The sequence below is a fragment of the Peromyscus leucopus genome, chromosome 8b, assembly GCF_004664715.2.
Source record: "Peromyscus leucopus breed LL Stock chromosome 8b, UCI_PerLeu_2.1, whole genome shotgun sequence".
Taxonomy (NCBI): Eukaryota; Metazoa; Chordata; class Mammalia; order Rodentia; family Cricetidae; genus Peromyscus; species Peromyscus leucopus.
Genome location: NC_051086.1, coordinates 36,377,818 through 36,404,355, shown reverse-complemented (window position 1 = coordinate 36,404,355; position 26,538 = coordinate 36,377,818). Strand labels below are relative to the sequence as shown.

At 50.6% G+C, this 26,538-nt stretch overlaps 1 protein-coding gene across 2 annotated transcripts; it reads right to left on the bottom strand.

Moving 5' to 3' along the window:
* Positions 1–1,086: 1,086 nt before the first annotated feature.
* Shroom1 (shroom family member 1) lies at positions 1,087–11,409 on the bottom strand. 2 transcript variants are annotated; one of them, XM_037201028.1, is made up of 8 exons: positions 11,036–11,409; positions 4,124–5,108; positions 3,990–4,045; positions 3,216–3,431; positions 2,453–3,025; positions 2,226–2,364; positions 1,837–2,109; positions 1,087–1,723 (listed from the first exon to the last, which is right to left on the bottom strand). In XM_037201028.1, exons 2-8 carry the CDS (start codon positions 5,063–5,065, stop codon positions 1,394–1,396), a joined length of 2,529 nt encoding a protein of 842 aa, XP_037056923.1. In that variant the 5' UTR covers positions 5,066–5,108; positions 11,036–11,409; the 3' UTR covers positions 1,087–1,393. The 2 variants fall into 2 exon arrangements, with proteins under 2 accessions (XP_037056923.1, XP_028711525.1); XM_028855692.2 differs by lacking the exon at positions 3,216–3,431.
* Between the last annotated feature and the right edge of the window lie 15,129 nt (positions 11,410–26,538).

The following is a 26,538-nucleotide window of genomic DNA, read 5'->3' as shown; positions in this document are numbered from 1 at the left end:
GCCTCCCAAGTGCTGGAATTAAAGGTGTGCACCACCACTGCCCAACTAACTCCTACATTTTAAATTAACCCATATTTCTTATCTACACTCTGCCATGTTTTCTCAGCACAAGTTTATCTCCTCCTCTCTGTGTCTCCTCCTGATTCTGAGAGACTCCTCCTCTTCGTGCTCTTTTTTTTCTGTAAGTCCTGCCTAACCTCTCTACCTGTCCAGCTATTGGCTATTGGAGAGGAGAGGAGAAGAGAGGAGAGGAGAGGAGAAGAGAGGAGAGGAGAGGAGAGGAGAGGAGAGAAGCTTCTTTATTAACCCAACATAGTGACACATATTCACACTGTGTAAAGGAATATTCCACACATGCCTCTCTCCAAAAATTTATTAGAAAATAAAACACAATACTGTTTTACATTGCAAGCTGCAGTGTTCGACCTCGACCCCTCTGCCTCCCACCAACTCTGACAGAGGGACTCGACGCCACAAGAGGTGTGAGCAGGGTTTATTCATTCGCCCTGCTTTATTTTTGTTGATGCTGTACCAGGGATTGAACCTAGGGCCTCGCACATATCAAGTAAGCACTCTACAACTCAGCTGTATCTGCAGCCTCCTCTTTACATTATTTTAAATTTTTATTTATTATTTTTGGGGGGGTGTTTTGCCTGCATGTAGTCTATGCACCACCTGTGTGCAGGTCAGAGGGTGTCAGATCCCCTGGGACTGGAGTTACAGGTGGGTGTGAGCCATATAACATGGATGCTGGAAATCGAACCCATCTGGAAGAACAGCAAGTGGTCTTAACTGCTGAGCCATCTCTCCAGCCCCCTACAGCCCTCTTTTTACATTTTATTAAGAGGCACAGTCTAAGTTGCCCAGGCTGGCTTTTAGCTCCGTTTCTAGCCCAGGTAGGCCTTGAACTTGAAATCTTCCTGCCTCAGCCTCTCATGTACCTGGGATTACAGCTATATCACCAGGCCAGGTTTGAATACTGCAGTTGTTTTTTTGTTTTGTTTTGTTTTGTTTTGTTGTGGGTTTTTGTTGTTGTTTTGGTTTTTTGAGACAGGATTTCTTTGTGTAACAGCCCAGGCTGTCCTGGAACTCACTTTGTAGAACAAGCTGGCCTCAAACTCACAGAGATCTGCCTGCCTCTGCCTCTGGAGTGCTGGGATCAAAGGTGTGCACCATCACTGCCCTGCTGAATACTGCTGTTTTTAAGACCCATAAATTAATTCCCAAATAATTACAAGCTTGAGTGAGGCCACAGGAGAACACCGTGGGAAGATGTGTCCTGGGAATGCCTAGTCTGAGACCTCCCTATTCCCTCAAGGGAAAGCTCTCTCTATAGCATGACCTCAGTTGGGGGTGAGGCTGGGACAATACTCCTCACCTCCACCACCTGTAACTAGATAGTGGTAGCAAAAAGTGGTTTGTCCAGAGGATGGATTCCTGGGGCCCAGGACAGTCCAGGAGAAAGGGGATGATGACTGAGGTCGTTCCAGATGGTGTCCAGCTGTTCCTTAAGGAACCGGATTCGGTCGTCCAGGCTGCGCTGCTGGGACAGGACCCTGGCCTTGGCGGCCAGCAGCACACAATAGGAGCGCAGATGCTCTTCGGGCAGCTCCCGCTCCAACACCTGCCGCAGGGCTTGCTCCCGCCGAGCCACGTGCTCCTTCAGCTCCTTAGCATCCTCCTGCTGCCGCAGCAGAAGCCGGAGTCGCTGCAGCAGCGAAGCCTGGATCCACCGGGAGAGGGCGCAGTGAGCACCGCTGCTCCGGGGGAGGTCCTAGGCTGTAGACCGCAGGCCCCTCCAAGCCCAGCTCTTCCCCCAACCTCAACCTCTTTTACCTTCTCATCAGAGTCGCTGTCTGAGCTCGCCCTGGCCAAGGCGAGGTTCACACGGGCCAGGCGGCTGCCCAGCAGCAGCAGAAGACCAAGCACGCGCTCCAGATCAGTCATGAACCGACGGAACCGTTCCAGCTCCCGGGGTGTACAGGCTTGGCTCACTGCAGCCTCCAGATCTCCATGACATCGGGTCCAGTCTGCAGCCTTCCCCCGCAGGCGCTCCTGCTCCGCGTGAAGCTCTTGGAGCATCTTTTGGAGGAGGCGGGCTAGCTCCACCTGCAGAGAGGGACTAGGTGTTTATTCAAGAACTGGGCCAAGCCTGGGACTTCTCCCAGACACTAAGCTCGGCCCCACTCAGCTTTCAACCCCCACCCCCTCGCGCCACGACTCACTTTCTCGGCCTGAATGCTGTTTGATTTTGGGAGTCCTTGGCCACTTGACTGGTCAGGCACAGGGTGAGGGGTAGAGTTTTCCGACCTTGATACCTCCTGGGTAGTCGGCAGTTCCTGGGTGAAGTGGCTTCTGCAGGACCTGAGGACAAAGGCAGAGGTCTCTGAGTTTTTCTGCCCTAGACTGCAGACTGAGAATCAGGAGTCCCTAGTGCCTGGCTAGCGCTCACCCTGCCTCCGAAGCTCTGGAGGCGGCCTCTTCTCCAGCCTCCTCACAGGCTGGCCTCATGGCAGCCAAGACCTCTGTGGCAGGCAAGAGCCCATCCAGCAGACCCAGAGGTGGCTCTGGACCGGGCTGGGCAGCAAAAGCGTCACTCACAGAAGGATCCAGTCTGGCCAGCTGCTGAACCAGCTCCTCAAAATGCCGGCTAGGCCAGGTTGGCTTAGGTCCAGACTGGCCCCAGGTCAGAGAATTGTGGTGAGGGGTTCCTGAAGTCTCAGAGCCTGAAGGGCGCAGGACCTCAACTGAAGGAGGCTTGAGGGGATTATTTTCTGTAGCTGTAGAGGGACCAGTGGTCAGCGGTCCGGTAGTGCCAAAGGTTGGGTTGTCATCATTTGTAGTCCCAGGAGGGCTGCGGTTTGTGGGTCTGGAGAAGCCCACAGAACCGTTCACCCCCTGCCAATCGTCGTCCGCTCTTGCGATCCCCGGGCCCTCGCGGAGGGGACTCTCTGCTGAGGCTGTGGTCTGGACAGCTGTTTTGCTCAAGTTGTTTTCATCCTGCTGGTCAGAGGTGTGGAGATCCCTAGAGGTGGAAGAGATGAATCAGAAAAGGCTCCAGCGCAGACAGCAGCTGTCTGTCTTTCAAGGGCTGCCTGTCCCCCATCCCCACCACCTGGGCACTACAAGAGAGAGTCCCCCGCCCTCTGGCATTTTCTAGATGTTTGTGTGTGAGGAAAGTGTCCCCCTGTGCTTGGACACGAGTGGGGATTCACCTGGTTGGGAGCCCCTGGGGGGCATGGGAATCGTGAGGTGGTGGTGTCTCGGCTTCTTCCAGGAACACATCATCATCGGGGAGAGAGGGGTTCGGAGTAGACACCATGAAGGTCTCGGGGACCCTCTGACCACAGCCAGCTGGGCTGCTCTGGAAGACCTCTGTAGGACACACCACTGCAGCCTCTTTCTGAGTCAAGAACCTAGAGGCAGGGACCCTACAGTGACCAGGAAAGAGGTCACTTTCCCACTGCACCATAGAAATAGTAGAGCATGCAGTTTGCAAAAGACAGAAGTCTCGAACTGAGGTGGGTGGACTGTCTCCTAACAATGAACCCACTGTCAGCGTGACTGGATTTGGAATCACCTAGGAGACACACCTGTGGCTAACTGTGAGGGAGTTTCCAGAGAGGTGTCACTGGAGAGGGAAGACCCACCCTGGATGTGGGCAGTGCCGTTCTGGACTGAACAAAAAGTGGAAAAGGAGAAAGAGAGCTGAACACTAGTAGGAATCTGTTTCCTGACTGCGGATGCAGTGTGACCAGAAGCCTCACGCTCCCTGGATCCAAGCCTTCCTTCCCTGCCATGATGGACTCTACTCTCTTCAACCCTGAGCCAAAATAAGTATTTCTTCTCTAAGTCCCCTTTGTTAGGAATTTGGTCACGACAATAGGAAAAGTAATGAATACAGGACCCGTGATTCCTTTTTAAGTAAGAGCTGTCTGTGAAAGTGGACTCCAGACAACTCTGTCCCCAGAGAGTCCCATGTCTCTCACCTGGAAAGCTTGATCTGAAGTAATGGTCTTGGGGTTTCTGTCCTTTGAGGAACAGCCTAGAAAGGGGAACAGTGGCCTGAAATATAGCAGTCTCCCAGATGCCTCCCTCGCCCACCAGCCTTTCCCTTCCATACCTGGCCAGTGGCGGCCACAGTCCTTTCTGAACCCGTGCGGGGACTCATGACCTCGCCTGAAACGCTCATACTCCGACCCGCAGGCCTACAGGCATGGCCACGATTCACGCACGGGGAGTCCAGCTCCACTGAGCTTAGAGACTGAGTCTCCTGCAGCCCTCTGGACTTAGCGGGCGCCCCACGCGGCAACTCCTGGGTGGAGCAAGCCTCTCTCAAGCCCTCGCCCGTGGGTCCGCCGCTCCAACCCACGCGATGCAGTTTGCCTGGCTCGGAGAAACAGCACATCCGCTGCTGGCTGGCCAGACGGCCCCGGTCGGCAGCACCCAGCGCTCGGATCGGGGTGCGTGCGGGCTCCGCTTCTCCTCCCTCGTGGCAGCTGGAGGCGGAGCGCGCGTGCACCGTGGGAGGCCGCGGAGGTACCGCGGGCCGCAGGCGGCCGGGCAGGCTCATGCGGAGCTCCTTTCTCTGGAACGAGGTCTCCCGCAGCACTCGACGCTGCGCACCCTGCAGCCGCTGACGGTAGGCGGCCCGGGAGGCTGGGGGGCTGGGCGGCTCAGCGGGGCGTGCCGCAGCCTCAGCCTCGGCGGCCAGCGCGTACAGCAGCGGGGTGTCCTGTCTGCTCAGGGACCCCTGGCTTCCTTGGACCTCTGGGGGGCGCGGGTCACTGTGCCCAGTGACTACGGGTTCAGGCCGCTGGGTAGTTGGAAGGACAGCATCCTGCCGGGTAGGGGATCGGCCGCCCCAAACCACGCGCACGTAGTCCCAGTCTAGGTAAGGGAGGAGCTCGGTGCTAGGGGACGGCGTGCGCATCTCCGGACCACCAGACGCCGCGGAGAAAGAGCTGTAGGCTGAGTCGGCGCGCGTGGACAGCCGTCGCAAGTCCAGATTTCCAGAGGCTGAGGCCGGGGAGGTGCGGTCGCTCCCAGTACCCAGGGCCTCCATGGCTGTGCAGTTGGAGACTAGGGCCGGCAGGCGTGGTGGAAAGCTAAAACCAAACAAAACATAGATGGGCTGTTGGATGAATAGTTCAGGTAAGGGTTAGGTAGGTGCTGTCTCCTAAACCATAGAGAACCCGGGGCTTATATATCCACTCTCGGGTCGGATGGTCCCGAGCTCTCGCATCTTCCTCCTACCCCTCAGTGTGGTAGAGAAACTGGAGGTTGAGATGGCGTGGGCAATTGGACTCGTTGTAGAGCGCCGGTCTGGGGGTTGGGATCCTCAGTTCTGACGCAAATGGCCCATTCGCTTGCCTTGGGGATTGGGCCTTCCCGAGCTGCACCTCTGCCCTGGCACCTCTACCCGTGTTGAGAACAGGCGCATGCTCAACCCTCAGTCCCACCCAGGCTGCTTCCTGGCCATTCTGTTGGCTTCTCTGTGTGATCTTTCCCTGATAAACAACCATCAAGAATGTTCTGAGATCACAGAGAAGCCCAGAGAAGGGGGGCAAAGAGGCAAGGCAGGCGCAGAGATATCTTCACTGTCTCCGTTCACCCCACTCTGTGTTCTTGATGGTCCAGGTGAGTCATAGAAATACCCACCTTAATCCTCATCTCCCTATGTGCTTTTAACAAATGAGAACCCTGAGGTTCTGAGGAGGAAGCGATTGGCGCAGAGGCACACACAGGTCCTAAGTGGCATAACCCTGGCTGGAATCTAGGCATGCCTCCAAGCTCACTGCAGCCAAAATCAATTTCCTAGAGGCAAACCCTGCCCACAGCCCTTGTCATGGCCCCCTTCCCCCAACAAAGCCCAAACTCCAAGTACCATAAATTCCAGAATAACGGCTGGGTGGGTCTGCAATTCTGTCTTCTGTCTAGGAACCATGAGCAGACACCCACCTCCTTTATGCCTTGCCGACAGGACTCAGTTTGGAGGTCTCTGGGTTCCTGGGGATCTCCATAGCGTCACTCACCCCCTACTCTGTGACTGTTTGCTCTTTCCTCCTTTCGTTCCCACCCCTGAGCTTCCTGAGGACAGGTCCTGCCCTGATTTGTCACCCAGTGCCTGGCACCAGCCCTGGCATGTAGTCAATGGTAAATAAATAGTTGCTGAATGGCAAGGGGAGGGGCAGAGGTGTGGGGGGTTGATGGAGGGGTGGCCTTGGCAGGAAAGGAAGAGGCTCCATGTTTTATGCCTCTCCCCCCCCCCTATTAGTCTTTTCTGGGGTACGCGACAGAATGTGTGAGGAGGCCCTGGCCACCACGGACATAACCAGGTCACGCATGCATTATCAGGAAGAAACAGAGCCTGCAGGCAAGCAGGACGGCCTGGAAACTGATCCCTCCCCAGTGCCGGGAAGCAGAGCCAGGGGAAGGCCTGGGCGGTTGTGCTGGGTCTGGCTGAGAGCAGCTTTGAGGCTTGGGGGGTCTATGGGGAAGTTTGTCTTCCTTGACATACTTGGGGTGGGGTGCATAGATTAGGGAGGTACACTCCTGGCATGTGCTCCAAAAGCAGGCTCCTTTGAGCTTCCCAGATACTGGAATTCAGGGTCACCCTACACCCACCTCTCTGAGGTACAGGATACCATACGTTGCTGGGAGTGAGTCCAGGAGCATAAAACCTTCCTATAATGGAGAGGCAAGTGATCCTTCACTCCACCCAGGGCCAGACATCTTGATGTGACTGTGCTGGGCCTATTCATGCCCAGCAAGACCAGCCCACAGGTTGAGAACCACGGCCTAAAAGGATAGTCAGCTCTTCTAAAAGGTCTACCCTGGCTGCTCAGATACCAGCTCTCTCTCTTCCTAAGTTTTCTTCTCCTTAAAAAGTTTTTTTGGGGGGGGCTGGAGAGATGGTTCAGCGGTTAAGAGCACTCACTGGCTGCTCTTCCAGAGGACCCGGGTTCAATTCCCAGCGCCCACATGGCAGCTCACAACTCTCTGTAACTCCAGTTCCAGGGGTTCTGACACCCTCACACCAATGCACATAAAATAAAGTTAAAAAAGACTTTTTTTTGGAGCCGGGCAGTGTTGGCGCACACCTTTAATCCCAGCACTTGGGAGGCAGAGGCAAGGAGGATGTCTGCAAGTTGAGTTTGAGACCAGCCTGGTCTACAGAGCTAGTTCCAGGACAGCCAAGGCTACACAAAGAAACCTTGTCTCAAAAAACCAAACAACAACAAACAAAAAGTTTGTGTGTGTATGTGGTGTCTGCACATGGGTGTGGTGTATGCACATGTGTATGCATGTGGAAGCCAGAGGTTGATGTCTGATGTCTTCCTCAATCTCTTTTCGCCTCTTTTTTTTTTTTTTTGAGACAGCCCTGGCTGTCCCAGAACTCACTAAGTAAACCAGGATGCCCTTGAACTCATGGAGATCCACCTGCCTCTGCCTTCCAAGTGTCAGGATTAAAGGTGTGTGCCACCAAGCCTGGTCCACCCCACTTTTTGAGGCAGGCTCTTTTACTGAACCTCATGTGGCTAGGCTGACTGGCCAATGAGTTCCCGGGATCCTCCCGTCTCTTCTCCCCCCTCCACACCCAGCAGCAGTGCCCTGCTCTTTGCTCAGGTGTTGGGGATTCAAACTCAGGTCCACATGCTTGTACAGCACGCACTTACTAGCCATGCCATCCCCCAGCTCCTCTCTTCCTCATCTTTCTAAACCCAACTCATGCCTGTCCATGTCGGCATGCCGACAGAAAGAGTGATGAAATACTAAGATATTACCTCAAAGGAGGCGTTGAGGCTGGAGAGGTGACTCCGTGCTGACAGAGTGGCTGCCGAGCCTGACAACTTGAGTTTGATCCTTGGGATGGATCCACATGCTCATTGTCATTGTGGTCTGCATAATCTCTCCTTCTCCCTCTCCCTCTCCCTCTCCCTCTCTCTCTCTCCACTCCCTCCCTCTCTCTCCCTCTCCCTCTCTCTCCTACATGCAAACACAAATAAATTAAAAAAATTTTTTTTAAAGAAGCCATTTAAGTAGGGTGGTAGTGGTGCACACCTTTGATCCTAGCATTTGGGAGGCAGAAGCAGGCAGATCTCTGTGAGTTCGAGGCCAGCCTGGTTTACAGAGTGAATTCCAGGGCTCCACAGGGAAACCCTGTCTCAAAACACCGCAAATAGAAGAAGGAGAAGGGGAAAGGGAAGGAGGAGGAGGAGAAGGAGAAGAAGAAACCATGAAACTTTATATTAGTGAGTGTCTGATACAATGAAGGATTCTCTAATCACCAGATAAAAATGGCTAACACAGCTGGAGAGGTGTTAAGAGCATTGGCTACACTGGACACAGTGGTGGCATGCTTTTTTGTTTGTTTGTTTGTTTGTTTTGTTTTTCGAGACAGGGTTTCTCTGTGTAGCTTTGTGCCTTTCCTGGAACTCACTCTGTAGCCCAGGCTGGCCTCGAATTCACAGAGATCCACCTGCCTCTGCCTCCGAGTGCTGGGATTATAGGCATGCGCCTCCACCGCCACCACCTGGCAGCCATGGCACACTTTTAATCCCTGCATTTGTAAAGCAGAAGCAAGTGGATCTCTATGAGTCTGAGGCCAGCCTGGCCCATATAGCAAGTTCCAGGCCAGCCAAGACCTGCCTCAAAAGCTAGACAAACAAGCAAACAAGCAAAAAGAGAACTTGCTGCTTTTGCAGAGGACCCAGATTTGGTTCCCCAGCACCCACAGGGCAGCTCACAACCATCTGTAACTAGAGTTCCAGGGGATCCCATGCCCTCTTCTGTCCTCCAAGGGCACCAGATATGCAAGTGGTACACATACATACATACATACATGTAGGAAAAACACTCATATAAATAAAAACATAAAAATAAATTTAAAAAACAAAACAAACAAAAACAGCTTAAGGTACAGAAAGGAGACTCACTGGGAAAAACTGTTCACTGTGCAGGTCTGACAACCTGAGTTTGATTTCCAGGGCCCATAGGAAAAGTCGGATTCAGGGGCTGGAGCGGTGGCTCAGCAGTTAAGAGCACTGACTGCTCTTACAAAGGCCTGAGGTTTGGTTCCCAGCACCCACATGGTGGCTCACAACGAACTATAACTCTAGTTCCAGATGATCCAGCACCCTCCAAAGGCTATTGCATGTGCTTGGGCACATAAAATGCTTTGAAAAGTCAGATGCTGTAAGGCATATCAGTCAGTAATTTCGGCATACCAGCAGTGAGATGGGAAGTAGAAACAAAACAATCGGCTGGAAGCTTGCGGGCCAGCTACCCTCAAATACACTACATAGCAGTAGAAACAAGAGAGACCTTGCCTCATCAAGGTGGAAAGTGACAATGGACTCTTGAAAGTCCCCCTCTGATTTCTGTAGCCACACTCCGACACTTACGCCCATACTAACCCACACACTAATGTAATTAATGAAAACATCAATGTTTAATGAACCACTAAATGTGTACATATGTAGGTTTTCTTATTGCCCCTAACTTGTCTCAAGGATGCTATTGCATTGGTGGCCCCAGCAGGTTTCTGTCCACGCAGGACTCCCATATCGTACTCTTTGTAGAACCTGCTGTACGCCAGGGCCTGGAGCCTCCGTACAAACAACAAGGAATGTTCATGCTTGTCCCCAGAGCAGAGGCTGCAGCGTAGTCTGCTAGAAAAGTAGACTAGGGTCTTGGGGATGGAGGGAGGTACTTGTCACCTAACAAAGAATAAGTGAGTTGTGCTCAGGGTTCAGAGCCAGGCTCTTGAGGGTGGAAACACCAGCCCTGGAGGATGAAACTCCAGAGACTGGACAAGACTGGCCTTGGAGAGCAGATAAGCCATAGAGCACTCATTCATTCTGGGGGACCGGGGCTTTCCTGTGGCCACGGCAAATTTCGGGTGGTTGGGATATGGGTCTGGTACTCGAGAGTGAAGGTGGACCCAGGCAAGCAACCAGATCCAGGACTTCAGTCAAGGCTTGTGGGGAAGTTCAATGAAGACAGTTTTCAGTGGACAAAAGCCCTGTCAAGGCCATGCATGCGAGCCCAGGGCAGGTAACAGGCGAGGTACAGGAGAAAAGACAGCCTCAAAGCTCCTCTGGAATGAAACTGTCCTTCCAGGGCCATCTCCCATCTGACTTCCTGTGTGGACCTGTGCAGGCCACTCCTTGCTTCTGGCCTTCCCGTAGCACTGTGGACAGCTGTAACTGCACTGGGCTGGATCTCCGGAGGAGTCAGACCCCCCAGGGTTCAGGACTAGATCCTAAGTCCTAGCAACCCAGGCTAGGTCTGATGGGTGAGCTCTCTGTCCAGCTCCTTGGTTCTCTCTGTCCTCCTATTCTCCACGGCCATAGGTGACATTGGACCCCTGTGCAATAACTGATCTGCGACATAGCAGCTGGTCCCTGGAGCCCTGGGGCAGCCCCTGCTGAGACCCTACTTCCAGGAGGTGTACAAAAAACAGGATGCCTTTGACACCTAGGTACAGACAGTCACTGCCATGGACAGAGCACATACACAGGTTCAAATTCCAGGCAAACAGGGGCCCAAAAGGGGGTTGGATCCAAGCTCTGGGGACCACATTGTGGCAGCAGAGTTACATGGAGAGGCGAGAGAGCGGGCGCTTGAGACACTAGGAGAGCCGGTGGCCTCTGACCAGCATATTTCTAGGCCTTTCCTGTGGGGCTCATGGTCCGAAAAGATCGGGGACTGAGAGGGACTGAGATTCTCCAGCAACAGAAGCTTAAGGACAGAGGGTCGCCGGGCGGCTGCCACTGTGAACCGAGTCCCCGCAACAGCTAGGACAGCTGGACGGCTCTGTCCCCTGCCAGGCCTGGACAAGAGTAAAGGTGCGCAAGGTTCTACTCTGCTGACGCATCCGGACTGGACTCCAGGTCGGAAGGTCCAGAAGGAACGACCGGTCGGTCTGGCTGCTTCGCGGCCACCACTGTCGCCGCCCCGACCCTCCCGTCCTGGTCCTCCTCCTGCGGACCACAGGCTGCGCGTCCCCTCACCCGGCCCCGCAGCGTACCTGTGGTTCCAGCCCGAGACGCTCTCCAGGGCGTCCGCGTCCGGCTGCGCGGTGACATCCGAGCCCCAGGCTCCAGCTCCCGACGCCACCTCCAGGCTCCGGCCGCCACAAGGGAGGCGCCACCTCCTACCAAGAGGGGCGGGAGCCTCGAGGGGCGGCCGGGCTCCGGGAGCCGCGCCCCTTCCCGGTGTGATTCTGCGCGTGGCCCCTGTCCCCGGGCCCCCGGACCTCTTACCAAGGCAGAGAGCAGGAGCGTGAGGGCGATCAATCGCACTCGCTCCTAGCACTGCTGGATCTGCAGACAAGACTTCAGCAACCAGTCTCCTAGGTGCGGAGGTCTAACTCTCTCCAGAGCACCAAAACCTCACTCTTTGTTTTCCTTTTAAAAAATGACATTCACTTATTTATTTACTTATAGGTGTGCGTGTGCGTGCGTGAGTGCGAGTGCGTGCGTGCGTGCGTCTTTGTGTATGTGTGTGCAGGCTCCCATATGGAGGTCAGAGAACAACTTCAGTTCTTTCCTTCCACCCTGTGGAGTCCTGGGATCCAACACAGGTGATGATCTGACTTGATGACATAAACCTTTATCCACTGGACCATCTCTCCTGGCCTGTTCTCCTAAGTTCCGTAGAGGAAAGAGATGTGCCCCGGGCTCCTGCCTCATGCTCTCCCTCTGAGTGTGCTTTAGATGACAATGACTACTTGGTCAACTCTCTACTCAGACATTTCCCAAACTCTGCCGCCTACCTGACTCTTTTCCACGCGCTCTCCTTTCTCTCCTTGCTTCCCATTTCTCTCCCTACCAGACCCAAACCAGACAGAGCCCTGGACATATGGGCTCACATCTGCGACTGGGAATGCGCCCTCACCTTCTGGGACCATCTCAGCCCCAAAGAATGCTCTGCTGGGCCCTGAGAGATGGCCCAGTGGTTTGGATCACTGGTTGCTTTTGCTGAGGACCTAAGTTCGACTCCCAGCACCAAAGCAGTGGCTCACCATCATGATCATTTGTAACTCTAGTTCTAGGGGACCCAACACCCTCTCCTGACCTCTGAGGGCACTAGGCATGCACATGGTGCACATACATGCAGGTAAAACGTTCATGCACCGTGAACATAAAATTAAAAATAGAACAAAACAGAATGTTCTGTCTTCATCTGCCACTGTGCTCTCTCTTGCCCAACTTTCCAAAGTCTATCCTCTATTCCTGGAGTCAGGGCTGCCAGTCCTGGGTCTAGAGAGTCTGAAGTTTCTGTTTCCTGGGTCTTCTAGGGAGCCTAACTCCTGAAAACCAACCCCCCCCCCTCATTTGTATATTGTGGGCTGGAGAGATGGCTGATGTTAGGAACGCTTGATGCCCTAACAGAGGTCCTAGGTCTGGTCCCAGCTTCCACATGGCAGCTCACTACTATGTGTAGCTCTAGTTCCAGGCCAGCCTGGGCTATGTAAGGAGATCCTGTCTCAAAAATGAAAGTCTAGTTGTCTCTACTCTTCTGTGGCTCAGTGCTTTCTGAGGCTTGGGAGAGTTCTTCTCCAGAGCGCCTTATATGGACAGACTTAGCCAGGATTAGATCACAGAGCTTACTGACCAAGAAGCTGATGGGTGGGGATGGAGCAGTGCTCAGTAGGTAAAATGCTGGCCACTCAGCATGAGTAGCTGAGTTTGGATCTGCAGCACCTAGGTAAAAAGCCAGGTGCCACAGCTTACACTTGCTACACTTTGCAAGGGACGTGGTAGTAGTGGTGGTGTGTGTGTGTGCATGCGTGCGTGTGGTGTGTGTGTGTGTGTGTGTGTGTGTGTGTGTGTGTGTGTTGTGTGTGTATAGATGAATTCCTGGAGTTGGTAGCTGGTCTAGCCAAACTGATAATTCCAGATTCACTGAGAGACCTTGTCTCAAAAAATAAGGTGTGGGGAAGTGATAGAAGAAAATGCTCAGATTTGATCTCTGGCTTTCATATGTGCGCACGCGCGCGCACACACACACACACACACACACACACACACACACAGAGAGAGAGAGAGAGAGAGAGAGAGAGAGAGAGAGAGAGAGAGAGAGAGAAAGCAAGTCTGTGGACTGGACACTTGTCATCTGAGCTGAAAAAGAAAGACCTTTACAGCAGGTATGGTGGTGCACATCCCTGATTCCAGCACCCAGGAGGTGGAGCCAGTAGATGAGGAGTTCAAGGCCAGTCTCAGCTACATAGTGAATTTGAGGCCAGCCCGGGGTGCATGAAAACCTACCTCAAAAAACAAACAACAAAATAAGCAACCCAGAAGTACTTCAACACAATCATGGTGTCTGTATTTTTTATTTTGTTATTATGTGAATATTCGTGTGAATGGGATGAGTTTATACACTTGAGTGCAAATGCCCACAGAAGCCAAAAGCCGGCATCAAATCCCCTGGAGCTGGAGTGACAATCAGCTGTAAAACGATTGATGTGAGTGCTGAGAACGGAACCTGGGTCCTCTGGAACAGCAGTACACAATCCTGACTTCTGAACCATCTGTCCAGTCAAATGTCTCTTTTTTTTTTTTTTTTTTTTTTTTTTTTTTTTCGAGACAGGGTTTCTCTGTGTAGCTTTGCGCTTTCCTGAGCTCACTTGGTAGCCAGGCTGGCCTCGAACTCACAGATATCCGCCTGCTCTGCCTCCCGAGTGCTGGGATTAAAGGCGTGCGCCACCACCGCCCGGCCAAATGTCTATTTTTGAAATGCCAACAAAACACGAATCGTTATTTACATCCAAATGTCTACTTAAACTGTCAATACTCCTTCACTTTTTGTTTCCTTTGAGAAAGTCTCGGGACCTGGTTGGCCTCGATTTCACAATTTTCATGCCTCAGTTTCCCTAGAGCTAAGCCACAGATGTGAGGGCAACTGGCTGTGACATCTGTCCCCCCATTGATCACCTGAGTTGACTCTGATCTCACTGGCTAGGCAGGTGTTCCCATTCTGTATGTGTGTCCCTTCCTCGCACAGATGGGGGCCAACCTTTGATCAGGGATATGAGCAGCTATAGTCACTCCAGACTACAGAAACTCCAGAAGGCTTCCAAGTGCTGGGCCACCCCACCCGGCTGTTTGCTCACACACACACACACACACACACACACACACACACACACACACACGTTTGCTGTTTGTTTTTCCAAGATGAGGTTTCTTTGTGTAGCTCTGGCTGGCCTGGAACTCACTATGTAGACCAGGTTGGCCTCCTCTGCCTCCCATGTACTGGGATTAAAGGTATGAGCCAGTATACCTGGCTGGGACCACATTTAAAATTTTTTTAAATTTTATTTTGTGTGTATAGGTGTTTTGCCTGCACACATGTCTACGTCATATGTATGCCATGGTTCCCACGGAGGCCAGAAAGAAGCATCAGATCCCCTGGAACTGGAGTTACAGATGGTCGTGAGTCATCACGTGGGTGCTAGAATTGGAACTGAACCTAGATCCTCTAGAAAAGCAGCAGTGCTGTTAATTGTTGAGCCATTCTCCTGCTGGGATCAAAGGTGTATGCCACCACACCCAGCTCTGCTCTTTATAAAATTATTATGCATTTTTAATTGTATTTGGGTGTGTGTGTGTACATGTGGAGGTCAGAGGTCAATCTTGGAGGTGGTTCCTCAGGAGTCATCTACCTATTTTCTGAGACAAGGTCTCTCTCTGAGTCCTGGGGCTCAATGATTAGGCCAGGCTGGTTGTCTAGCAAACCCCAGGAATCTGCTGACCCCTGGCCCTCCACTGCTGGGATTACCAGTGTGAACCGCCACATCAAGTTTTATATGTGGATGCTGGGGATCAAACTTGGATCCCCAGGCTTGCATGGCGAGCATTTTACCCACTGAGCTGTGTCTTTGCTTTTGAATTACACACTCAATTCACTAAAGTTATCCAAAGACAGGGCTTTGGCCATAAGAAAGGAGTAGAGGGAGAATGGAGCTTGCCATCCTCTATGGGGTCTCCAGCAGTCAGGACCTGAGTGAGGGTTGGTGAAGGCTGGCAGTCCTGGAGTGTTAACAGCTCTTCCTTTCAGACCCACTGTTCCAAAGGGAGGCATGCTGGGTTGTGGCATCCCTCCTGAACACACGCACATCACCTTTTCCCTACAGATGCTATTCAATTGGTTCATAACAGTCAACTTTCCTCTTCCAGCCAGACTCACAGCCGCAGGCCTGGGATCTTCCTGGTCTGTCCTCCTTTGTCCATTATCCACAGGCCGCTGCACAAAAGAAGATACGAAAATGAACATAGACCTCTGTCTTCTGCTGGCTCCAGTGGATCCAACTTTTTTTTTTTTCTGGTCTTTTGGCACCAAGATGAAATTCATATCCCCTTCAGTTCACTTTGGTTTGAAAATTAGAAACTAACTTAGGAGCTGGGGAATGTAGTTCAGTTGGTGGAGCGCTTGCTTGCCTAGCATGCGAGAGGCTCTAGGTTCCATTCTCAGCGTTACATCAAGTTGGGCATGCTGGCGCAGACCTGTAACCCTAGCATTCTGGAGGAGCAGGCAGGAGGACCAGAAGTTCACACTCACTTATAGAGCTTTTGAAGCTAGCCTGGGTGGGATACATGAGACTCTCTGCTTCCAAACAAGAAAACAAAGAAGCCTAGTAGTATGTGGTGGCTGGCGCATGCCTCTAATCCCAACACTCAGGAGGCAGAGGCAAGTGGATCTCTGTGAGTTCAAGGCCAGCTTGGTCTACAGAGTGAGTTTCAGGCCATCCAAGACTACATGGTAAGACCTTGTCTCAATGTCACCCACCCCCTCCCCAAAAAAGAAAAGAAATGAAGTCAGGTCTGAACTGAGTTGCTTCTGTATCCTGAGATGACAGTCTCGCACATTGCACCATCAGGCTGTTCACTTGCATTTTAGACTCTACAAAGAGGTGAGGCCGTGTCCTCAAAGCCTCTCTTCCAAAAGCATTCTTCTCTTCCAGCTAAAACTCCCAGACTTCTGCCTGCCGTGGACTCGGCTGACCAGGAACAATGATCCAGTTCTGGAGCACTGGCCCAAGGCTGCACATGAGAACTGTGTGCTGGACTTTGGCATAGAACTTGGAGACCGCATGCCATGTGCACGTGGTGGGGTGAATTTTGATTGTTGGCTCTGGAAACAGAGAATAAAGACTCCTGGGTTCACTGGGAAAAGCTTTTTGCTTTTAACTGAGGGTCTGCTGTTAGTCAGACTTCGATCTGAAACATAGGTGTGAATATGTTGGCTTCCATCATGGTCCACATGGATTTTGTTTGTTTGTTTTAGATAGGGTCTCCAACACAGGCTGGCCTTGAGTTTTCTTTTTCTTTTCTCTTCTTCCTTTTTTGTTTTGTTTCATTTTTGTTTTTTGAGACAGTGTTTCACTATGAAGCTCTGTCTGTGCCTTGCTCTGTAGACCAGGCTGGCCTCAAACTCACAAAGATCTGACTGCCTCTGCCTCCTGAATGCTGGGATTTAAGGCCTGTGCCACCACCACCTGGCAGGCCTTGAACTTTCTGTGTAGCCAGAGATGATGACTTTGAACTTCGGACCCTTCTGCCTCCACCTCCCAAATGCTGGGACTACAGGTGTGAGATACCACACCCAGTTTATATTAAGCTGGAAATAAATCCAAGACTTCATGTATGCTAGGCAAGCACTCTACAACATACCTACCATTCCAGGGAATATTTTTAAGATTCTGCTATCCCAGGGGTGATTGTGAACACACACACAAAACACACACACACACACACACACACACACACACACATCGTAGAGAGAAAGAGAGCATCTAATCAGTCCCTTTTTGGACTTCAAGATGAGCAAAAAATAAGCCAGGTGTATTGGCACACACATTTAATCCCAGAGACTGGGAGACAGGCAGGTGGATCTCTATGTGTTTGAGGCCAGCCTGGTCTACATAGTAAGTTCCAGGACAACCAGGCTATATAGAGAGACTCTGTCTGAAAGACACCCTCTCCCCTCCCGCCTGGTGCAGAAAAAAAAGCAAAAAAAAAAAAAAACCAAACAAGGTCACAAGTCACTGTTGCCTCTCCTGGCAGATCACCTGGCAAGACAAAAGGGCAATGCATCTGTGAACCGGGAAACACTGAAGGAATTCTGGTGCAAAGAGCAATCGACCCCAGCTGTGCAGACTCGGCAGGGATGGAACCCCGGACAAGTTCATGGCTCAACCTTGATTCCTCACGATAGAACAGGGACAAACAAGTGTTTTGTCTACAACTCAGTGTCCCAGGGCTGGGAAAGCCAGAACCACAGAAAAGCACACGTAATTTGAATGTTAGCAGCTGTATGGCCCTGGAGATATCCCAGCATTCCTGACCTCTACTTCCTCATTCGTAAAACAGGGAGCCTGCTACATACCTGCCAGGCAAAGACAGCTTGGGACGTGAGCCCAGGTCTCTAGGCCATCGGTTAATGTGGAACACTCCCTACATGCCTGACATCAGTCCCAGTGCAGTGTCCTGTTTCAAGCGCTGGTTTACACAAGAGGGTCTTCTGTGGGTACTCCAGCTTTGTCCCTACACGGGTCCCCAACAGGGCTGAGCGCCTCATTTTTAGGGGGATTGTAGATGGTGTGAGTACTGGGGAGACAGAACCTCTCCCACTCTGAGAGCCAGGACTAGCCAACCTGATGCTCCTGCCAGAACGAAAGCCTCTCGGGTGACGGAGATACAGGGACAGGTGAGATGCTCTCAGAGTGGGTCTCCAGCTGTTGCTGCACAGCTGTCCTTGGTCATTGGCTGTTTTCGTGGCCTGGCTCTCTAGCCTTTTGGCCAGTTCTGTGAGCCACCAGAATATGAGCAACATGTTTCTTCTGAGGATAAGGCCGCCAGAGCTGGTTGCAATGCTTCTAACTATGATGTTTCTTGTGTGAAATTAAGACAACTTCTCATGCTGGGATGCCCGTGTTGGGAGGAGGGACGTGAGCCAGATTGTGGTGTGCAGAGTTATGAATTCCCTGGGGGGGAAGCCGCACGAAGGGGAGGGATCTGCCCCAGCAGTCCTGGGGTTCAGGTAGGTTTCCCGTCCTTTGATGTGGCTGCAAACCCTTTAACAATTCTTGCATAACCTCAAAACGTGCAACTCGGGAAACAGGATGAAGCAGGGGCCAGGAGCGCACCAGGAGGGCAAGTTCCTGGTTCAAACTCATAAACACATGCTATAAAAAAAGGAAAACAAGATTTCCCTTGATAAACACAAAACCCAAAGGCAAGAAAATGTGGACAGTGCTTGCTTTAACCTTCCCATGCACCAAGGAAGGTTAACCTAGATTCTGCCTTTTCTTCTCACACTCGCATGAGCCAAGAGACTAAGCCAGGGTAGGCCTGTCTGGAGACTCAGCATGACAGGCTTCCATCCCGTAGCTGCAGGGCCTGGCTGTGGGCTACACTTCCTTTTTCCTTCCCTCCTCTGTCCCACGCGCACACGATGCTGGCAAGGAGGGATCATGACGCCGAGTTACGCAATCCCCAGCCAAGCTTCACCTCCTCGGTGGACTCTTTCTCCAGAGCCCTAAGTAGGAGCCCCTGCTCTGGTCCCCAGGACACCTCTATGGTTTAAATGTTAACTGTCCCGACAGACTCACGTGTTTGAACTCTCTGTTCCCAGCTGGTGGCGCTGTTGGGGAGGGTTGCGGAACCCTTAGGAGCGGAGCCTTGCTGGAGGAAGTCGGTCAAGGAGCACCTTTCGAGCATTTATAGCCCACCCCTCCTTCCTGTTCCCCTGGCTGGGGATGAAATGTGACAAGCCGCTTCCTGCTCCTGCACCGTGCCTTCTGGCCTGCACGGAGTGGATCCCCTTGAACTGTGAGGCAGAGTAAACTCTTCCTTTCTGATACTGCTTTTGTAGGGTATCTTATCATCGCAATAAGGACGGAAGTCATGCTGCCGCATTGGAGACCACGTGGTCATTCATTCCGTTGTCTACCTTGTTAGAAAACTCTTTGAAAGCCAGTCTGTGGTGGCACACGCCTTTAGAACCAACACTCCGGAGGCAGAGGCAGGCAGATCTCTGGCAGTTCGAGGCCAGCCTGGTCTACAGAGTGAGTTCCAGGACAGGCTCCAAAGCTACACAGAGAAACCTTGTCTCGAAAAACCAAAAGGAAAAAAAAAAAAAAAAAAAGAAGAAAACACTTTGAAGGATAACAGACATATCCGGCAAGACCACACTCAGAAACAGGATCAGATCTTGTTGAATGCATGTGTGGGGGGCTATGTTCAAAAGCTGTGTTAAAAGTTTGTTCCAGCCCCTGGGAACAAACTTTTAACACAATATTTGATCTTGTGTTGGCTATTTACTTCAGGTCTTTACAATTCCTCTTTCACTTGAAGTTTTTTGTTTGTTTTGAGGTTTGTTCCCCCCTACACTTGGGGAGGGCGTGTGTGTGTGTGTGTGTGTGTGTGTGTGTGTGTGTGTGTGTGAAGGTGTGTTGCATGTGCATGTGTGGGCAAAGGCCAGAGGTCAAAATCTGGTGTCTTCTACAAGCATTCTCTAGTTTAGTTTTTAAACGATGAGTTTATCCTATCATATGTGTGTGTGAGTGTTTTGCCTCCATGAATCTTTGTGTACTACATGTATGGCTGGTACCTACAGAACTCAGAAGAGAGAGTAGGACCGTGTGGAACTGGAGTTTCAGGCTGCTGAGAGCACCATGTGGGTCCTGGGAACCAAACCCCAAACCTCTGGAAGAGCTTACTGATTCAACTAACTGAGCTGGCTAGCAAGTGAGAGTGTCCCTGATGTCCTCACCGCCTGGGTGCTAGGATTGTAAATGCTCCTTGAGGGCAGGGAGTCCCATCTCAGGTCACTTTACTGACTGAGTCAACTCCCGGCCCACTGTTAGTGAAGTTTTGAGACAAGGGTCTCACTAGGCAGCACTGGCTGGCCTGGAGCTCACAGAGAGCTGCCTGCTTCCATACTTGAGCATTTTTATTTGATAAAGAAAGCTAGTACTCAAGAGGAGGGGGGTGTACTGGGATAACGATGAATGTAGAATGTGTACTGTAGAAGATCCTGTCAGCATAGGGTCAGAGGGGTGGAGTTTAGAGTGAAATCAGGTGGAGAAGTGGTACTGTGTAGCTTAGTGAAATATAGTGGGGCTATATATGGATATTCAATTGAATAGGCACATTTGGAAATGTAAAAGGCTGGGGATGAGCCAGGCGGCACATGCCTTTAATCCCAGCACTCGGGAGGCAGAGCCAGGTGGATCTCTGTGAGTTCTTAGTTCATAACAACACACACACACACACACACCAGATAAAATTAATTTCAATATATCAAGAGCTGGAGCTCTAGCTCAGTTGGTAGAGTGCATGTTTAGCATACACAAGATCCAGGGTTTGATCCCCGGATCATAACATAAAACTGGACATGATAGTACATGCCAATAACCCAGCAGTTAAGAAATGGAGGCAGGAGGATCTGAGGTTCAAGGTCACCCTCAGCTGCATGGGGAGTCTGAGGCCGGATATGAAACGTATCAACATCGTGTTAGCTTACTCTCCTTGTTGTGATAAAAATACTCGGCAGAGGGCTGGAGAGACGGCTCTGCAGTGAAAACCATTGCCTCCTCTGGACAAAGGCCTCGGATGCATTTCCTAGCATTTCCTAGCATTCCCGCGCTCGAGACAGCTCCCTCCCTCCCCCCCTCCCCGTAACTCCAGCTCTGCTGGTTCCCACTCTGCCTTCTTGCTTCTGTCCGGAAAGTCTGTGCTGCAACTTTGCAAACCAGGGCACGGTTGCACAAACGGCCAGCACTGCCACTCGCTGTGTTTGCTCTGTCCCTGCACCCTTGACCCAGTGCCTGCGAAACACTTCCACCGGGCACAAGCGAGACTGAGTGCCCGTGTGCACGAAGTGTGCACGTGCAGACAAGTGTCTCATACACACACACACACACACACACACACACTAAAAACAAATATGGTTTTAATTGAGGGGACAAAGAGATTAAAAAAAAAGGAAAAGGAAAAAAATAACTCTCTAAGACAAGGTCTTGATAAAGTTGGCCATGAACTTGCCACCCTCCTGCCTCAGTGTCCTAAATAAGTGGGATTCACAGGCCTGGCTGCTCTGAACACTGTACGTGCAAAGGTGCATTGAATCCTCATACAACCCCATGAAACAGATATTAACACCGTCTCGTCTTAGGAAAGGTGAAAGAGTTCAGAGGTTAATTCATTTGTCCCAAGTTACAGCCAGGATCCCCAAAGCTGGTGAGTTTAGCTCACTTCCTCCCTGGGACCTGTCCTACACCCGAGCTCATCCTGTGACTGCAGTGTGTGGGAAGAGAGCAAGCCTTGCTCTTCTGGGGGTCATTTTTGCTAATAGTGGAGTCATGGGCCCTTCAGGCCCAGGAAGCGCTCAACGTGCGCTCAGTCAGTTCCTAAGAATCTGTCACCTTTGTCTCTTTCAGCCTTTACACACGTATTTCCCAGGCGCCGGTCAAGGGCAGGGACACTGGTCCAGGCAGGGACGAAATGCAGGCTTGCGATGCTTCGTGCAATCCTCCACTGACTTACAAAGCTGCAGCACAGATCTCCCTGGAGAGTGCTGAGGGAACAGCCCTCTGACCAACAAACTTAAATCTGCTTTCGTTTTATTTACCTCTCTTTCCCACTTTTCATTTGTGTGTGTATGTGTGATATGCATGGGTGTACGTGCACAGGTGGTTTTTTTTTTTTTTTTTTGGATGTGTGGGAGAATGTGTAAGTGTGTGTGGTCTAGTGAATGTTCAGGCTCTGATATTTGGTGTCAAGAACCATCCTCAGTCACTCTTTTACCTTATTCATTGAGGCAGGGTCTCTCAATCAAAGCCAGAGCTCCAGTACATGACTAGTCTTCCTAGCCAGCTTGCTCTGGGGATCCCTTGTCTCTACCGTCTAAGGCTGGAGGTGCAGCCACTGCTTACTCGGGATTTTATGTAGGTTTCTGGGGACAGTCTCGCACGGCAAGCATTTTGACTACTGAGATGTCTCTCTCCTCTCCTCTTCCCCCTTTTTAAGGCAGGGTCTCTCTACATAGTCCTGGATATCCTGGTACTCACTTTGTAGATCAGGCTGGCCTTGAACTCACAGAAATCTACCTGCCTCTGCCCACCCCCAGTGCTGGGATTAAAGGTGTATGCCACCATGTCTGCAAGAGGACAACTTTTGTGAGTGGGATCTCTTCTACCTGTCCATGGTTTCTGGGAACCCAATGCAGGAAAGCATTTTTACCCACCGAGAAACCCTGATTCGGGGGTGGGGGGGGGGGGGAGAAGAAATAATATGGGGTTTCTTTTTTTTTTTTTTTTGAGACAGGGTTTCTCTGTGTAGCTTTGCGCCTTTCCTGGAACTCACTTGGTAGCCCAGGCTGGCCTCGAACTCACGGAGATCCGCCTGCCTCTGCCTCCCGAGTGCTGGGATTAAAGGCGTGCGCCACCACCGCCCGGTTTATGGGGTTTCTCTGTGTTAACAGCCATGGCTGTCCTGGAACTTCCTCTGTAAACCAAGCCTGCCTCCGCCTCCCGAGTGCTGGAATTAAAGACATGCGCCACCATCTCCAGCTCAAGATTTTATTTTATTTATTTTATTTTTTATTTTTTGAGACAAGGTTTCCCTATATAGCCCTGGCTGTCCTGGAACTCACTTTGTAGACAAGGTTGGCCTCAAACTCACAGAGATCCCCTTGCCTCCGCCTCCCGAGTGCTGGAATCAAAGGCTTGCACCACTACCACCCAGCTCAAGGTTTTTATTTATTTATTTATTTATTTATTTATTTATTTATTTATTTGGTTTTTCGAGACAGGGTTTCTCTGTGTAGTTTTGGTGCCTGTCCTGGGTCTTGCTCTGTAGACCAGGCTGGCCTCGAACTCACAGAGATCCGCCTGCCTCTGCCTCCCGAGTGCTGGGATTAAAGGCATGCACCACCATGCTTAGCTCTGCATTATTTCTCACAACTACCTAGAAACCTACAGCATCTCAAAGTTTAGGTTTTAGGAAATCAAATCCAAAGTGAGATGCTTCCTTCAGCCTGCTCATGTAGGGTTCCCCGGTGTGCATTCCTCTGCTGAAAGGAATTGGGGTAACACAGGAAGGTGACATGGTTTTATTGGAGCTGAGGACACTGGACTCTGTTCTTCGCCATGCGTGGCACCTAGCCTGTAGGCAGTGTTCAATCAATATTTATTCAGTGAGTTCATTGTTTCTGAGAGAGCCAAGATGCCAGGCAGGCACAGGCTGTAAAGGACTTGTAACACTTCCTGTCACATAGCTGGACATGGAGAGACACCTGCACCAAGGGCATCTATAAACGACCAAGCCATTCATTCACAAAACTTATTCTTAAAGCAACAGATGCCTGAAACACACAGCCTACCCTGGCCTTCATGTCTAATTTATTCAATTATTTTATGTACTAAAGACAAAGAAATGCTGTGTCGAGCCATTCATAAAAATCTTGCTCTTTCAGGTGTCTGGAGAGATGGCTCAGTGGTTACAAGCACTTACTGCTCTTCCAGAGGATCTGTGTTCGATTCCAAGCACCACATAGTGACTCACAACTATCTGTAACTCCAATTCCAAGGGACCTGACACCCTCTCCTGGCCTCTGCAGATACTGTACACACATGGTGCACGGACAGGTCAAACTTCTGTACCACATAAAATGTTAAATCTTGCTCTCCTGATAGACACTGAAACAATCCTGGTCTTATTAACAAAAAAAAAAAAATGACCAATAGAGTAATTCCCCCTTCTTGAAGATTTTTATTTATGCATATGTGTGTATCTCTGTGTGGATGTACTCCATGTGTCTGTGGGTGCCCTCAGGAGCTGGAAGAAGACATTGGATCCCTTAGACCTGGAGCTTCATGTGGTTGTAAGCAGCCTGGTATGGGTGCTGTGAACCAAACTCAAGTCCCCTGAAAAAGCAGCAAGGGTTCCTGACTGCTGAAATCTCTCTCCAGCCCCACTCCCCTTTCTAAACTATAGGGTTGCATGGATTCCCAGGCTGGCCTTGAAATCACCATGGAGCCAAAGATGGCCTTGAACTTCTGATCCTCTTTGCCTCCACTCCACAAATGCTGGGGTTACAGGTGTAAGCCATCTCATGTAGTTCACGAGTTGCAGAGACTAGACCCCAAGGCCTTGTGCATGCTGGGTAACTCTATCGTCCTCTTTATCCACAATTTGGCTTCAGTTTCAGTACACTGTAGTAAAACAAATGCATCAATTAAAGGTGGCAGCGGGGTGGGGGGGGGCACACTTGTAATCCCAGCGCTGCAGAGGCTGAGGCTAGAGACTAGCCTGAGCTACATAGTGAGTTCCAGGACAGCCTGAACTTTAGAGTAAGACTATCTCAAAAACAAAACAGAACAAAAAAAAACAGAACAGACCAGCGGTTGCGTGACTTTAATCCAGCACTTGGAGCAGAGCAGGTTGATCTCAGATTGAGGCACCTGGTCTACAGAGTGATTCAGAACACCAGGCTACACAGAAAACTCTATCTGAAAAAACAAAACAAAACCCCAGCATTTGGAAGAGGCTCAGACAGTGAAAGTACTTGTGTAAGTCTGAGACCCGAATCACGCAGCATCTGTGAAGACAGCTCATGCCTACGCCTCTAACCCAACGCTGAGCAGTAAAACATGACCGACACCAACAGCAAATCAGAAGCAGCCAGTTCAGTGAAGACTGTCTCTGAAGACAGAACAACGAAATGCTCAGCATGATCTTGCTCCTTCCCGCCCCAACGCAACAGAAATGTGACTTCTCTATATTTGCCTTACATTCAGATCTCTATTTTTTCACTACGAACAACACTTAGCTCTTAACCTACTGCATCCCTCCTCTCTCTTTACTTGACAAAAAAATCACGAAAAAAAAAAAAATAATGACTCACTCAAATATAAAAATGTTCATATTTTATATATTTTTTTTTAAAATCTTTGAATTTACTTCTATTTTTGTTACGGTGCTTTGCTGCATGTATGTCCATGCACATGTCAGAAAGGCATTGATCCCCTGGACTGGAGTTACAGATGTTGAGCTGCCGTGTGGGTGCTGGGAATAGAACCTGGGTTCTCTGAAGAGCAGCCAGTGCTACTATCCGCTGAGCGACCACTCTATCCTAATATAATTTATTTTACTAGAAATTATTGCTCATCTCTTTCTATGTCACTCTGCCCCACTTATTTTCAAGAAAAGGTTTCTCTGTGTAGCCCTGGCTTTCCTAGAACTGGATCTGTAGACCAGGCTGGCTTCGAACTCAGAGATCCGCCTGCCCTGCCTCCCACATGGTAGGATTAAAGGTGTGTGCCACTGCCTCCTGGCTATTGTACCTCATTTGAATTGAAGATTAAATTTGGTGTTATCTGCCTGGGAGCTGGCTCAGCAGTTAAGAGTGCACACTACTCCAGGAGATCCAACAACCTCTTCTGGTTTCTCTGGGCAGTTACACCCAAGTACACACACCCATACATAGACCCACACATACATATACTTAAAATTAAATTGATTTAAATTTTTTCTTAATGATTTACTCTTATTTTATGTGCACTGGTGTTTTGCCTGCATGTATATCTGAGAGTGTCAGATCCCCTGGAACAGGAGTTACAGACAGTTGTGAACTGCCATGTCGGTACTGGGATTTGAACCCAGGTCATCTGGAAGAGCAGCCAGTGCTCTTAACCGCTGAGCCATCTCTCCAGTCTCTGATTTTGTTTTAAAATTAGTATTACTGAACCAGTGAGAAGGCTTAGAAGGCAAAAGTGCTGTTGCCATACCTGATGACCAGAGTTCAGCCCAGAGCCCTCATAGAAGAGAGCAGACTTCAGCAAGCGTCCTCTGAGAACTGTGTGTGCACAATGGCATACCCCTCCCCGACAAATAAATGCAAAAATATTTAAAAAACCAAACCTAACCATTATCACGAATATGGAAATCTCGAAGCTCACACAGGGTTCAGTGGTGCATATGGACTTAGCCTTCCACTGTGGGGCTTGGAGCACACTTCCCAGAGATGGATGAGGGGCACGATTGGACCTGTGGCTGAGGCGGCTTCCTCCCATGTGAAGAGAGCCTGCTCCACTCTTCACTCTGGTGAAGGTTGAGGCATAGGTATTCCTTGATAGTGTTTGTTTTTATTTTTTTTGAAGGAACAGTTAATGAGTAAGGTAGAAAGTCTTGCTATTGTTTCCATTCAGCCAGTTTATATACCCTAACAAATACTTGAGGGACTGACATCTTCAAAAAAAAATATTTAAAGTTTTGTTCTTTTTGTTTTTATTTTTATTTTGTTTTTTGACTTTTCAAGACAGGGTTTCTGTCTGTAGCTCTGGCTGTCTTGGAACTCACTTCAGGCTAGCCTTGAACTCAGAGATCCATCGGCCTCTGCCTCCCAAGTGCTGGGGTTAAAGGACGATAAAGGACTAATACCACGACAGGCAACAATATTGAACGTCCCGTCCAGTGTGGGGATTACATATCTGTAATCCTAGCCCTTGGGAGGTGGAGG